The sequence below is a fragment of the Trachurus japonicus genome, chromosome 14 (genome assembly GCF_045865225.1).
Source record: "Trachurus japonicus isolate A0001 chromosome 14, Traja_1.0".
Classification (NCBI taxonomy): domain Eukaryota; kingdom Metazoa; phylum Chordata; class Actinopteri; order Carangiformes; family Carangidae; genus Trachurus; species Trachurus japonicus.
The window spans coordinates 23,697,651-23,711,759 of NC_140920.1; the positions used below are offsets into that span (position 1 = coordinate 23,697,651).

The 14,109-nt window shown below is 41.5% G+C and overlaps 1 protein-coding gene across 3 annotated transcripts in view; it reads left to right on the plus strand.

Moving 5' to 3' along the window:
* Window positions 1-13,681, plus strand: part of LOC146974775 (transcription factor COE1) — a 90,473-nt gene extending 76,792 nt beyond the window's left edge. For 2 of the 3 annotated variants that reach the window (XM_085798429.1, XM_085798430.1), the window contains exons 12-17: window positions 5,563-5,628; window positions 5,832-5,994; window positions 6,761-6,943; window positions 7,718-7,915; window positions 9,815-9,883; window positions 11,163-11,397. In XM_085798429.1, coding sequence (XP_085654555.1) covers window positions 5,563-5,628; window positions 5,832-5,994; window positions 6,761-6,943; window positions 7,718-7,915; window positions 9,815-9,882 — 678 coding nt within the window. In that variant the 3' untranslated portion in view covers window position 9,883; window positions 11,163-11,397. Of the gene's footprint in view, window positions 1-5,562; window positions 5,629-5,831; window positions 5,995-6,760; window positions 6,944-7,717; window positions 7,916-9,814; window positions 9,884-11,162 lie in introns of all 3 variants that reach the window. The other variant, XM_085798431.1, reaches the window with a different exon arrangement.
* The last annotated feature ends 428 nt before the right edge of the window (window positions 13,682-14,109 follow it).

Genomic DNA, 14,109 nt, shown 5'->3' on the forward strand with positions numbered 1-14,109 from the left:
TTTGTGATGAGCCTGCACACCCCCCACCCCCAGTGCTCTGATCATCCTCACCATGTCTCACATTTCTTCGAGCCTGACAGTAGCCATCGCCCCCCCCAAAAAACAAAGATGACTAACAGTTTTCAAGAGGATGTGAGTTAGTATCTCCCTTTGGCTGCTGTGTCACAGCACTGATGATCTCTCCTTAGCACGAGATTCTTCTTACACATTTGTGTGTGTGTGTGTGTGTGTGTGTGTGCGCGCATCGTCGGGTAATTCATCATTGTGTAGCCTAGTGGTTAATCGAACCCTGAAACTTTATTACCGCTGCCCACCAGCAGCAGTCTGTGTGTGCGTGTGTTTGTGTGTATGAGAGAGAGAGAGGGAGGTTGACATATATTCTGTCTTATCTGTGTGTGTTTGGATCTGGATCCATGTGAAAATATTTCTCTTGTGTTTGTCTTGTGGGAGGAGGTTACTCTGTGTGTGTGTGCATGCGTGTGTGTGTGTGTTTTTCTGTGTGTGTGTGCATATGCGTGTCGGTGCTTTGGTTGGCGCCACATACACACACACACTTGTATCGATCAGACCTTTTATTGGAGTTATAAGAGTTTGTTGCCAGCACTATGAAGACAGCAGACAGACACACTGACAGACGGGGCAGTGGAGTGTGTGAGGGGATTAACATTGGACAGCAGATTCTATAATTGTTCAGTGAACATTCAGGGGGATTTCGCTGGCCACACACACACGTACACAAGCACACACACACTTTATTCAGCTGCCAGTTTGTGTCACATTGATCTCTTCAGCATCCATATGTTGGAGTATAAAGGGACAGTGATGCCTGAAGACTGTTTTCACTGCCCTGTTTAAAACTACTGGGACACTCTCCAGTTACATGGATGAGTGCAGTGACTGTGGAGAACCAGGGACTTTTCCAGTGCGCTTTTTTAATCTTTTTTTTTTTCTTTTAGACTCAGGAATCCAGCTGTTTCACATCCCTAGTTACACACCTGGAGATTCTCAGTAAAGTCATAAGTAATAAGAGTAGCCTACATTTCTATTCAGAATTTGGGAGTGTTGTCTCGAGTTAATTCTCAGAGCATTTGACAATCTGAAAATGTTTGATGATTTAAGAAGCTTTTTTTTGGGGGGGGGGGTTATGTTTTATGTTCTGGTCCACAAAGCACCCATGAGTCTATTCAGTTCCTTCTGTAACTCAGGGAGAAAGGAGCAGAGGTGCCTCCATGGACACGCAAAGAAATCAATGGACTCTCCTGTCGTGTCCTCTTCACTGCAGCAGGAAACAGAGGAAGAAAAGAAAAACAGAAGTAAAGAGGTCATTTAAAGTTTAGCACTGTTTCTTATTAGCCGTAGATAGATAGATAGATAGATAGATAGATAGATAGATAGATAGATAGATAGATAGATAGATAGATAGATAGATAGATAGATAGATAGATAGATAGATAGATAGATAGATAGATAGATAGATAGATAGATAGATAGATAGATAGATAGATAGATTGATTGATTGATTGATTTTGATTTTGATTTTTAAAACCAAACTTTTATTATCAGTCCGTCCTTTGTCACAAAACTCTATCAAATTCAATCACAAAATTCCGACAGAGAAAACCAGGACAAAAAACCAGGACAAAATAAAGTATTGAATTGAATTAGATAGATAGATAGATAGATAGATAGATAGATAGATAGATAGATAGATAGATAGATAGATAGATAGATAGATAGATAGATAGATAGATAGATAGATAGATAGATAGATAGTGTGTCATCTGGTGGTGACTATGTGTGACTCACTCAGCTGACATCGCTATGCGACTCATTTTGATGTCATGCGTCGCACAGAGGTTTATGCTAGTATGAGTAATCCCACTGATGTGTGAACACACAGGCATGAAGCCATGAAACTCTCAACAGCGTCACATCACCGGTGAGAGGACATGAGATCTGAAACCACACATCCTCACAGAGTATCTGGAAGAGAAGACATTCCACATCTTGATGGTGTGTGTGTGTCTGTGTGTGTGTGTGTGTGTGTGTGTGTGTGTGTGTGTGTGGGTCAATACTTTTATATACGTGAGTGATGGTGCCCCACATCCTCCTGAGCACACATGTAAAGTATGACATCATCTCAGTGCGAGGTGTGACCCTGCATGTACGGCATCCCTAATGGGACATTAGAAGGGGATCAAGCAGCTAATGTACCAGCATTAGGGAGGAATAAGTCATGTGTGTGTCATGTCTGTACCGTCCTGGCACACGCACGTTACACACACATCTGACCCCACAGATACCCGTCTCAGCATTTCCTGGTCCTAATGCATGAAACATGTGTGTGTCAGCGTGTGTGAATGTGTGTGTAACGTATGGTTATCGCATTAGAGGTGGTCATAACTCAGACAGTAAAAGCACCTAGACACCTCCTGTTATTCTTTCCCTCTTCCAGCAGATCTGTCATTTGTTTCACTCATCCCCTCTTTCTTTGAGAGGCTGCATATTTAACTGGAACAGACAAGAATAGATTATACTAAATATAAAAAAAAACATTCTAACAACTCGAATAAACTCAATCAAGGACCTGATTTTTGAAGAATGTTTTTAAAGACTGACAAGGCACGGAAATGAAATGACAGACAAGTGCTTGTCAGGTATATGGTCCATAAATATTTGACAACAGATACAAGGCGATGTAGGACGGTCACATGAATCAAAGCAGATATTAGAGATGACAGCTTTAACATCAGGTTTTATTGCAGCAATTATAAAAATCAAATAAAGATGGCAGGAATCAGTGATTAAAAAAGACGCACTTCAGAGTCTGTTTCTATCACAATACTGTCACTATTCATCATTAATCTACAGTAAACACAGAGAGCAGCGGATTGATTGGCACCGTGGCACCCAGGGTTAAAAAACTGGACTAAATCTGACAACATAAGATGAGTTTGTCTCAAAGTCCACTAAAGTTTTTACCAAGCAAACTTCATGATGAAAACGCTGATGCTGGGGGGAAAGAAATCTGGTGTCACACCACTTTTTCCAAGGAAGAAAAAAGATTTCCTACTTGCCTTCCAAGAAATATGTTTGACACGTTGTACATTTACACTCAGTCGTTTTATATATACATTATGGTCAGATCATTTAGCTGCACAGCCTCAGTAAATACTGAGACTAAACGCAGCGAAGAGACATTCAAGACAGACTGAAATCTGATATTTACAAGGGGCTATTAGAGTTTTAAATTTCACTGCATTGTATTTTATGTTTACAAATTATTTTAGACTGAGTGTTGAGGGAAAATGATTTAAGATCTATTCTATTCTTTTCTACATCATATTCACTTCTTTTAACTGGAGCAATGTAAGTCAATGGAAAAATCCTCCACAGTATCTGACTTTTTTCCTTTCTCCTGTGATAACAGGATATTTGTGATAATGATGACATAATTAGTAGCCTAATATTGAATTTAGCCATCAGTCAAAGTGCCACTAGATAGTTCAACACATACAGTCTAAAATATAAGTAAAAGTGTTCTGAACTACATTCAGACTTTATCTCGTTTTTTTTTAAATGATGAGTTACATACAACTGTTGTTTGAACAGCTTTTCAAAGCCAGTATTTTAATATGTATTAGGGACCTATATGCATCAAATGCCTTCACATTTAAACTAAATTTATCCCTGTCTTAACCTAGACATCAGTTGACACTCAAATCATCAAATCAAGGAGGCAAACAAAACCTTTTTGCAGTATCACGACCCAAAAGCCTTTGAACTGGTGTCTGACAGACGTATTTACTTCTCAATTCACCACCAAAAAAAAACTAAACAAAACATGAAAACAAGTTTAATTTTGGCGCCGTAATCAGATGTGTTTCCTCTGTCTGTCGCTGCAGGCGGTCCTATTGACACAAATTCAAGCCCTGAGGATTTTCCGAGCCTGGATTATTTTAGACTTTTTAATCAGTTTTGAAACAAAGTCTACACCAACACTTAGTCCCATTCATATCAACACCGCGCAGCTGGGAGCGTTCTTCATTTGTATTAAGCAGGAGGTAATCTGACGAACAATGCTCTCTTAGCTACAGATGTAACCCGAGAGAGATTAATAAGGCGTGTGAGTAGCAGTGTGTCCAAATACGAAAGACGTAAACAGGCAAAGTATTGATGGCTAATCGATCTGGGCCGTGCCAGGCTCTGAGTGATGTAGAGTAAGAAGCCTGCAGACCTGATAATGATGATGTTACCAGAGGATCATCTTCCCTTCCCGTTTATCAGCTACTGCCTTACTGGAACCGCTCGAACATTCAGGATCAGGTTTCTGGGAGTGAGTGTTAGTGTGTGTGTCTGCATGTGCATATGCGCGTGTGTGTGAGTTGCTCAGCTCGCCAGTGTCTAATAATGAGGGGTTAACAGAGAGCCAGCGTGGCTGTAATAATGTGTAAAAGATTAAATTTAGCACCATGGACAGGCACACTAAAACTGCTGACTGGCTCTGTGACCTCACTTATCCACACGCACACACACACACACACACAGATAGAGAGGCAATATGTTCCACCCGGCACAACTCACAGGAGAGCGCACATGCAGCCAACCATAAGTGTGTGTGTGTGTGTGTGAGTGTGTGTCACACAGTGCAGGTTAATACTGTGAAGCACAGAGTAATTTTCTCTGTGTCGCCGGGCGGCCTCACGCTGTGGAAACGACAACACATTAACTGTTAAACAAGACACCTTAGACCCCGGGGTGGGAGGCGAGTGAAGGAGGGAGAGAGAGTGAGAGCGAGAGAGTGGGTGGGTGGGGAAGAGAGGAGGAACAATAAAGAGGCTGAGGGGGAAGAAAGAGATATTAGTGGGTGGGGAGAATAAGAGGAATGGAGGCAAAGCAGGAGGAAGGGAGCAGCGGAGAGAAAGGTGAAAATGGCCTGAGAGAGCATCGTGGAGAGGATGGAGAGAAGAGGGAGATAAAATCATCTCATCCATGAAGACTTAATAACATCTTCCATCATAAGAGATGAAAATTAGAGAACGTTAGGCACAAACTTCTTCACCTTTTGTTAGAATAAGATTAAAACACTGCAGTGTTGCCCGATGAGGGACGGCCTGTACTGTCAGAGCCGCAGATGGAAAACTGCCCACATGGGATCAATGTGCTCCGACATGAAGAACATTGTGCAGCAGAGGAGCCTACAGAGCACTTTAGATTTACTTTAGAGTATATTTTAAATACCTGTCACTTCAAGATGTCATTTAGATGCATAAAAGCACTCGACATGACAGCAGATTATTTGCCTTTAAAAGGAGTGAAGAGCAATTTGTTTTTCATGAATAGATAGTGAAATGGATGTTGGTTGATGGTGTGTTGGGGGAAGGAGGAATGACGGGAAGGAGAGATTGTTTTTTTCTTTTTTCAAATAACTCTTATGTGTCATTCTTTGCAATCGAGCTGCGATTGTCTCTGTGTGCATCTAAAAGCTTCATCTAACTTTGTGGTGGTGGATTATAATGTACATGTTTTTTTTTTTTTGTTCTGTCTCTTTCTGTCTGTCAGGAGGTTATTCTGAAGAGAGCAGCCGACCTGGTGGAGGCCCTCTATGGTTTGCCCCATAATAACCAGGTGAGCAGGAAACTTTCATTTACTTAAGCCACTTTTTTTCATATTAATTATTATTTTGTTATTATGTTTTATTGTTTTTATATTGTCTTTATGTTTTATGTCTTGCATTCTATTCTTATACAGCACTTTGTTCCAGCTGTGGCTGTTTTTCAAGTGCTTTATAAATAAAGTTGAGTTGAGTTTGTTTTTTTTCGCTCCTGCAGGAGATCATCCTGAAGCGTGCGGCGGACATCGCTGAAGCCCTCTACAGCGTCCCGCGAGGACACGGCCAGCTCTCCGGCTCCACCCACTCCGGCATGATGGGGGTCAACTCTTTCACAGGGCAGCTGTCAGTCAATGTCACCGAGCCCTCGCAGGCCAATCAGGGTGAGACGTTTAAGACTGTTTATCATTAAAGTGTAGATTGATTTTAAATGAATGAGTTTGTCATCAAATACAAATATGGTTTACACAGGCTGCACACAGATGCAGGGACTTTCTAGGAAAAACTGAAGTAAATTCAAATAAAAATCAGTTGCTGAGACTGTCCAGTGTGTATATATCGGTGGATACAACATTTCCCTCCTGTGTTACAATCAAAGGTGCACTCTCACATTAACATGTATTTGTAAACAGGTGATGAATTTGCCCTCCTATGGTGGCCTTGAGACCTCAATGCACTGAACTCACATAAGAAAACACATACAACTCCACAAACATGCTGCAAATCCAGCCTCAGGTTCGATTTCAACCTGTAACCCATTGCACCAAATCGCCCTGTCGCTCTGTTTCTCAGAATTAATCCAACAAATAACTCAAAAAGAAAACAGTTAACCTGCTGCTTTTAATCTTTAAAGGCATACGTTTCAGCCAGGTTCATCTCTTTCTTTTCTTTTTAACTTTATTTTTATTTCAGTTTCATTCAAAATCATGCATACATAATCATATTAATCCCGCTGTTTTCTCAAATTTTCAATAAAATATAGTTTTTTTAGGGACAAATGAAATGAAATGAAGTAAAATTAAACAAAATAAGATGAAACAAAATAGAACAAAAAAAGTATCAGATAAATGATATAGATGGGAAGGTTAATGACTTTTCACTGTGTTGGTGTGACTCTGACCGTGCCGCTCTGCTCCTCTTGTCCTGCAGGTTTTGTGCGCAGCAGCAGTAGTGTGTCTCCTCATGGTTACGTGCCTAGCTCCACGCCTCAGCAGACCAGTTACACCTCAGTCACCAGCACCATGAACGGCTACGCAAACAACGCTGGCATGACCAACCTGGGAGGCTCGCCCACCTTCCTCAACGGCTCTGCAGCCAACTCGCCTTATGCCAGTGAGTGCACATGAGCACATTCATCCAGCAGACGTACACATTTGAAGTAGATATTGTACCTACACACTCACAGATAAAAACATGCACAACACACAAACAAAATGTTTGGGGACACAAAGTGAACGTCTCAGATCTGCTGTGAGGAGATTTCCCCATGAGGCTTCCTGTCTGTGTCTTCAAAAACAATCATCAGCTCGTCGCCCGCGCTGCATTTTGTCCTCCGTCCGTCTCCTCCCTCCTTTCCTCACTGTCTTTCATCTGACAGACACTACTCCTCTCTCTCTGTTGGTTAATTGCATCTCTTTTCCATTTAGCAGAGAGAGAGAGGGAGAGAGAGGGAAGAATTTGTTTGTTTGCTGAAGTTTCTCTCACTGATGATGATGCAGGTGGAAGCAGATGAGGACGTTTGACATGGAGAGAGTAGATTTAAGTGAAACCTTCATGTGTCTCTTCTTATTAAATACACTCACACACTTTAGATAATGTCCCACAAATGACATTACACCATATGTAATTGCTTTCAAGGCTGTCCACATACTTTCAGCCATATATTATTTTCTCAAAAGTCCAATTTCAAGCCATTAATTGTTGTTTATTTCAATTTCTGTCTTTCTCTAGAAACCTATGAAAGTTGTCATGAGGAATTCTCAAGTAACTGATTAAGTAAACTGGAGAATCACGTTCCATTAAATAACCACAAGTTATCCTCATCCATCTTCTCTTCATCACTCATCTCCTCCTCTCTCTCTCCTCCTGATTCCTCCACCGCTCCAGTCGTCCCGTCCAGTCCCACTATGGCCTCCTCCACCTCCCTGCCCTCCAACTGCTCCTCCTCCTCTGGCGTCTTCTCCTTCTCTCCAGCAAATATGGTGTCGGCGGCCGTTAAGCAGAAATCCGCCTTCGCCCCGGTGGTCAGGCCCTCCTCCTCCCCGCCTCCCTCCTGTACCAGCGCCAACGGCAACGGGCTCCAAGGTAATTTAGCATGACAGCAGCCAGCCAGTCAGAGGATGCTCAGGGAGGGAGGGGTTCCCCCCAGTAAATGATGCTTCTGTGTTGAGTTCTTGAACCTAACCTAATCTGTCACCGTGGTCCCTGTTAAGTTTCACATCCTTCTCTGGAGTGCAGCTAGCTTCGCTCACTGCTGCTGAGACACAGTGAGTGAATTAGAGGTGGATATTTACCTGCTTTACTGAGAACATACACATAGCAGCAGGTCACTTCTGTTAACACAGTCCACACAGTAAAGGCTTCACTCAGTATTCAAGTACAAGGTGCAGAGGGTTATATTGAAATAGTGAAATACGATCCAGGTGGTTCACTTGGCCTGAACTTTCCTACACACTTGCCTGAGCTAAACTATGTGAGTGACTCGAGCAACAACCTCAAAAATGAAGTCAACGTGTACCAAGAGCTGCAGTCAATCCCCATAGACTCCCATGTTAAAATGAGAAATAAAGAGTCAAACAGACTCGTATTAAAGGGATAGTTCACCCAAAATTCAAATTTCACTATATCTACTCACTCTCATGTCAACTAAGAACTGTGAGAATTTTCAGAGTCCTCCGTTCCTTCTCTGAGTTACGGGGGGGGGTCCGTGCAGCAGTATTTGTCCATATAATGGTTGTCAATGGATACCAACTTTCTTCGTCCAAAAAGACACACCAAAAAACATCCAAATACCTCCATACTGCTCATCTGTAAATGTCCCTCTTGTATTGAAGCCCCGACATGAGAAATTGTTCTGAAAAAAATTAAATAAGTCTATATTTTAAGCTTGTTTGTAGTGGAAGCTCCCAGTGTCTCGGTTCACTGCTCTTCTTGTGTCAGTGCAAACCTCTCGTCATTTGCACTGACCGGTGGAACAATTTCTCATGTTGGGGCTTCAATACAAGAGGGACATTACAGACGAGCACTATGGAGGTATTTGGATGTTTTTTGGTGTGTCTTTTTGGACAAAGAAAGTTGGTATCGACATGAGGGTGAGTAGATAATGAGTGAAATTTGAATTTTGGGTGAACTATCCCTTTAACACAGTTTTGGTCTCTATGATTTATTTCCTGGATAGGAGTTTTTATATATAAGGAATTTTTATACAACTCGTTCATTTACATTTTTTTACGACTCAAAGTTCCACAAAACTGAGGGCGTTGCCACTTTGAGTGACAGGCGGATGGGCGTTTGTTTGATACGTAATGACATGCACCATAGTCTCATGGCGGTGATGTCAGGTACTGTGGAGATGCTCACGCTAAACTTCACGACTGCTCTTCACTGAGGCTGCATCCATCTTTATTTATAATCTATGGACTGACCGATGCAACACCTCCAAGCATTACAGTGCAGGATTTCATTTTACTTCTAAATTTACCTGTGAAAAACCTGATGATGCAGTGATATTTAGATGCAAACACAGTGAAACTAGTTTCTTACCACATCAACAACATGGGTATTTAACATGACTGCATGATTGTCTTCTCTCACTGATGTGTAGTAATAATGTAATACAATTAAAACCAGTGTTGAGTTATGCAGTGGGAACACAGAGGAGACTCCTCACCATCCAGTCACTCCCTCTGCTTTAATACTAGAGCATCAGGCTCCATTCACAAAATATTATCCCAATTCTGAAAAACATGATTATTATTCTTTAGTAATTGCATTGTGTTGTATATGTAGGAAATGTAACCATAGGTCATTTTAAACTGTTTTCCCTCAGTGCCTTTCACACTCCTTCTGCCTTCGGATTAACCGTTTTTTTCCTTCTCTTTCCTGTTTGTTCTCTGGACTTTTAACCCCTCCTCTCGTCACTCCTCTCAACTTCCTCCCTTCCCTCGTCATGTCTCTGTCCCCGTCTCTTTGCCTCTCTACCAGATCAGACATTTGTGGACTCTAGCAAGTACTCAACAGCCAGCTCTCTACAAGGCCTGGCCTTCACCTGAAGTATGTTCCTCCACTGTTTCTTGATTAACGTTAACAGATTACAAACTAATTCCATCCCAGCTTTCCATAAACCCACTGATTCAGCTTCGTCTTTCACATCTTTTAACTTGTTAACTCTTCTTCCCTGTCTTCTCTCTCTCTCATGTTCGCTCCGTCTTAACATCACTCTGCCTCGTTCATTTTTCCATCCACCTCTAATCCCAAAACCTCTCATCCATGTTGCCTGGTAACTCCTCTCTGTCTTCTCATTGGCTGGGAAAAAAAAGACAGGAAGTAGGATATTTACAGAAACAAAAAAAGATATTTGGCACGGGGAATTTATTTCTCAACATCACTGACTTTGTTTAGCTGTGTGTGAATTTACGCTGGAGTGTGTGTGTGTAGAGAGAGAGAGAGAGAGAGAGAGCGAGCATGTGCGGGGGTGTGGGAACTCAAAGCTTAGCCTCAAAGCACAGCTCAAATAAACACACCCCATCCCCACTTACACACACACACACACACACACTCTGTATCCTCTGTCACACACTTGGTGATCACACACTGGCAGCTTACTAGGGAGCGATCAGCAATGACAGCTGTTCGACTCACTTGACAGTTTATACTGTCAGTTTACCTGCCCTACAGGGCGTATGTGTGTGTGTGTGAGCACCTGAGACAAAAAAAAAAAAGAAAAGTAGCAGAAACAGGAGGTTCAGCTGAAACAACACATTTTGCCCAGTTGATTCTAAAACAAGAACTCATTTCTCTTTGCAGTTTTCACTTCCCATGAAATTAAACCAAATAAAACCATTAATTTAATCCTTTCTGTGTGTGTGCACGTGTGCGCGTGCGTGCGTGTGTTTGTGTGTCATTTTGGGCTGGGCTCTGCTTCTCACATGTTGACACCCATCCCTTGGGTTTCAATACAACACACGCCATGATGCAATCTGTCAGGCACACATACAAACATACAGTAAAGCACGCCAACTGTTCCCATGCTGAATTAAATGTGTGTGTTTGTGTGTGTGTGTGTGTGTGTGTGAGCAGCATCACCATGAGCCAACAGAGATGACGTGTCCCCACTTAGTTTTACTGATTTATTCCTCTATTGATGTTTAAATGTCGCTGCAGTCACACAGCTGCACAGATGGGAAAACATATTGATGTATTTACGAGTGAATTTTTTCATGACGATGAAAATATTTGGCCGTGTTTAAAAAGTTTTTCTCTCTCTCTCTTCCCCCCTCCCTCCTCTCACTCCTCTCACTCCCTCCTCTCACTCTCTCTCTCCACCCGACAGCAATCCCTGGAATGATCGTCCCACCCATGTAAAGGTGTGAGTACACGACTGTGTGTGTGTGAGTATGTGTGAGTTATGTGTGAGCGTGCGTGCGAGCGACTGTGTGCGAGACGAATCAAGCACACTCACACCGATCCTGGGCGGAGGATTTCAGTGCGAGTCAGACTCCGGTCAAGGGGATGGAAGCAGCCGTCCCCATCTGAAGGAACAAAACCCAACTCAGGCCCTTTGTAACGCGAGAAAACAACAAGAGAACAAACATTTGCGAGGAAAAACCCATTGTTTAGACTTTGTACACCTTGATGCTTTTATAGGAGAATGGCCACGCCTACATCACGACTCTCCACGGACACTGGAAGTGTATTTATTTTGGAGAGAATCAACTTCCTCCCCCGAGTGATTGTTGATTTGTTTTCTTTTTTTTTGTGCAACAGTTAAATGTGTGATAATCATCTTCTAACTGTATCCAACGTGAGGGATTTTCTATTTATGAAGTTTGGTCGTTAATGAAGGAATATAATGTGAAGAATACAAACAGTGGTGATGATGATGATGATGATGATGATGATGATGATGGTGGTGATGATGATGACGAAGAGGCTGCAGGATTCAAACAAGGCCCAGCCGACACAGACAAGCCAAACCACACACACATGCTTTTTAATTCTCTTTGCCAAATCCACACACACAACAGCACAAACACTCTTCCTCTCCAATCAGCTTCAAGGGTTCAGATGCTTCCCGTCTGCCACTGATGCTGCAGTTTTTAGCCATTTAAAAACCCCAGTGTTTACTTTGCTTCATTTACTTCATCCACTGCTGCTCCTGTGTGCTACAAGTACAAGTCAATCTGCCTCTCAGCCAGAAGAAAGTGCAGAAAGAAAGAGAGAAAGAAAGAAAATTCACTCAGTCATGTAACGAGCCAAGAAGAAATGTATTCCCATGGTGCAAGATTGAAGACCGAGATTAATCCAGGACAGATTTGATCAAAGTTGATTGTAAAAAAAGGCCATAAACGAGTTTAGGATTTGACCCAACAACTCTGCCAATGAGTCCTTCCATCACACAGCCACAGCTCCCTCTCTGAGAGGGACAACATGTCTTAAAGACTGCTGCCATTTTGACTTTTTGAATTTTGTTTGGTCACGTTTGTGTCTTAATAGATTAATTCTTATTTCTCTACACTTTTTTTTTTGGTTTGCTGTGATTTTAGATATTTGTTTTTACTGTGATTAGCCAGCCAATCATATTGATTTTAGCTTAGGTTCAGGTGAACAGCTTGAGTGAGAGAACCGACCACTGGTGTGTCTTAAATTCTGCGCTGCAAGAAACTGTTAAGTCTTTAAAACTTCACGAGTCTAAAAATCTATTCGTTTTGACATCTGTCTGAAGTAAAAGATTAAATGTGGATCTCTGTGTCCAAATCGTACAGTTCCTGCAGCGCAGAGCGAACAACATGTCTTAAATGTGCAGTGTGTGAAAAAAAAAAAAAACTCCCTGATGGTTTGTTGTGAAAGTCACTGCTGCGCTCAGCTCACTGTGTGTGGTTCAACAGTCTTAATGAATTTAATTTATCTCCTGTTTATTTTTGCCAAAGCCCTTATTATTTGATGCCTGAACAGTCTTAACGCCAGACTCTCTCTGCTTGTTCATCACGTCTTGTCTTGTCACTCAGTCAGAAACCAGTGATGTTTTATTATTTACAACCGTCAGTGCTGAGCGAGAGCGTCAGTCTCAGACCTGCAGCAGGTGGTGTTCACAAACGCATCCTTCTTGTTTGTTTGTCACTCAGGTCGTTGACATTTGCCACAAATAGAAACTTTTTGAAAATGAATTTGGATACTTGGCCGAGCAGACAGCTTTACCAGCAACACCTGCTGACACAATAAACACCAGGCTTTTTGATAAAAAAGGAATATGAATGGTAATAATAATAAACTACAATGTGAAGAGATCTGGACCTCCACTGCTCAGAAAGCAGAAGTAAAAAAAACTCTTCAAACATACGTGTGAAGCTTCATAAATGAAGACTTAAGGTCTAAAAGTTAAAGTGATCAATAATTACAATTTGGGATGAACTTAGAGAGATGTTATCAAGAGAGAATTTGAACTAAAACCCTAAGAATAAATCCTGAAAGCTCCTTGAATATGTTCACGTGTTCTCGTTTGCTTTGTCTCTCATGTCTGAGGATTTGAATGTTATGAAGACTGTTTGTTTTTATGTATTATAGTGTCTGTTTATTAGAAGCCATACTTCCACTGCTCATTTCAATCAAACTAAAAGAAGCCATGGTGTATTTTCTTTTATCATCTGTAAGTTTAAAAAAAAAAAGCAGGAGGATTTTTTGTTTTGTTTTGTTTTGTCACAATGTTGTTTGTATTATCATTGTTAAAGTTAGCATCATTTTGTTGCATTATCTAGGTGTAGAGTTTACCAATTTGTCAATATGATTATCTATGTTTGTCTTCCATGTGATGGATTTTAAGATGGAATAATGAAGGCTGAAAGAGACGGAGGATCTCTTTCTCTCTCCCTTCTCCTGCAGCCACTTCTCCTGCTCCAGTCAGGTTTTCTGTCCCTTCTCTGCTCCCGTCCGTCCTCTGTTCATCTCCCTCCCCCACCTTGTTTTGATTGTACTATTAATATTCTGTATGTTTGCCTTCTTCTTCTTCCCTCCTTTCCTTCATTTTCTCCTTTAAAAATGAGCCACCTATTTATTTTTTATCTCAAACATGGGTCTGGAGACCACTGTTCTGTTTGCGTCTACATGAGAGTGAGTGAGTCAGTGTGTGTGTGTGTGTGTCTGAGTGTGAGCGTCATCATTTGTGCTCTAAAAGAAAAAGCTGAGGGATGTTTTTTTTTGTTGTTGTTGTTTTTTAATAGTACATATATAAATACTTGTACAGGAAGGAGTGAATCGAGGGTTTGGTTAAAGGAGGTATGACG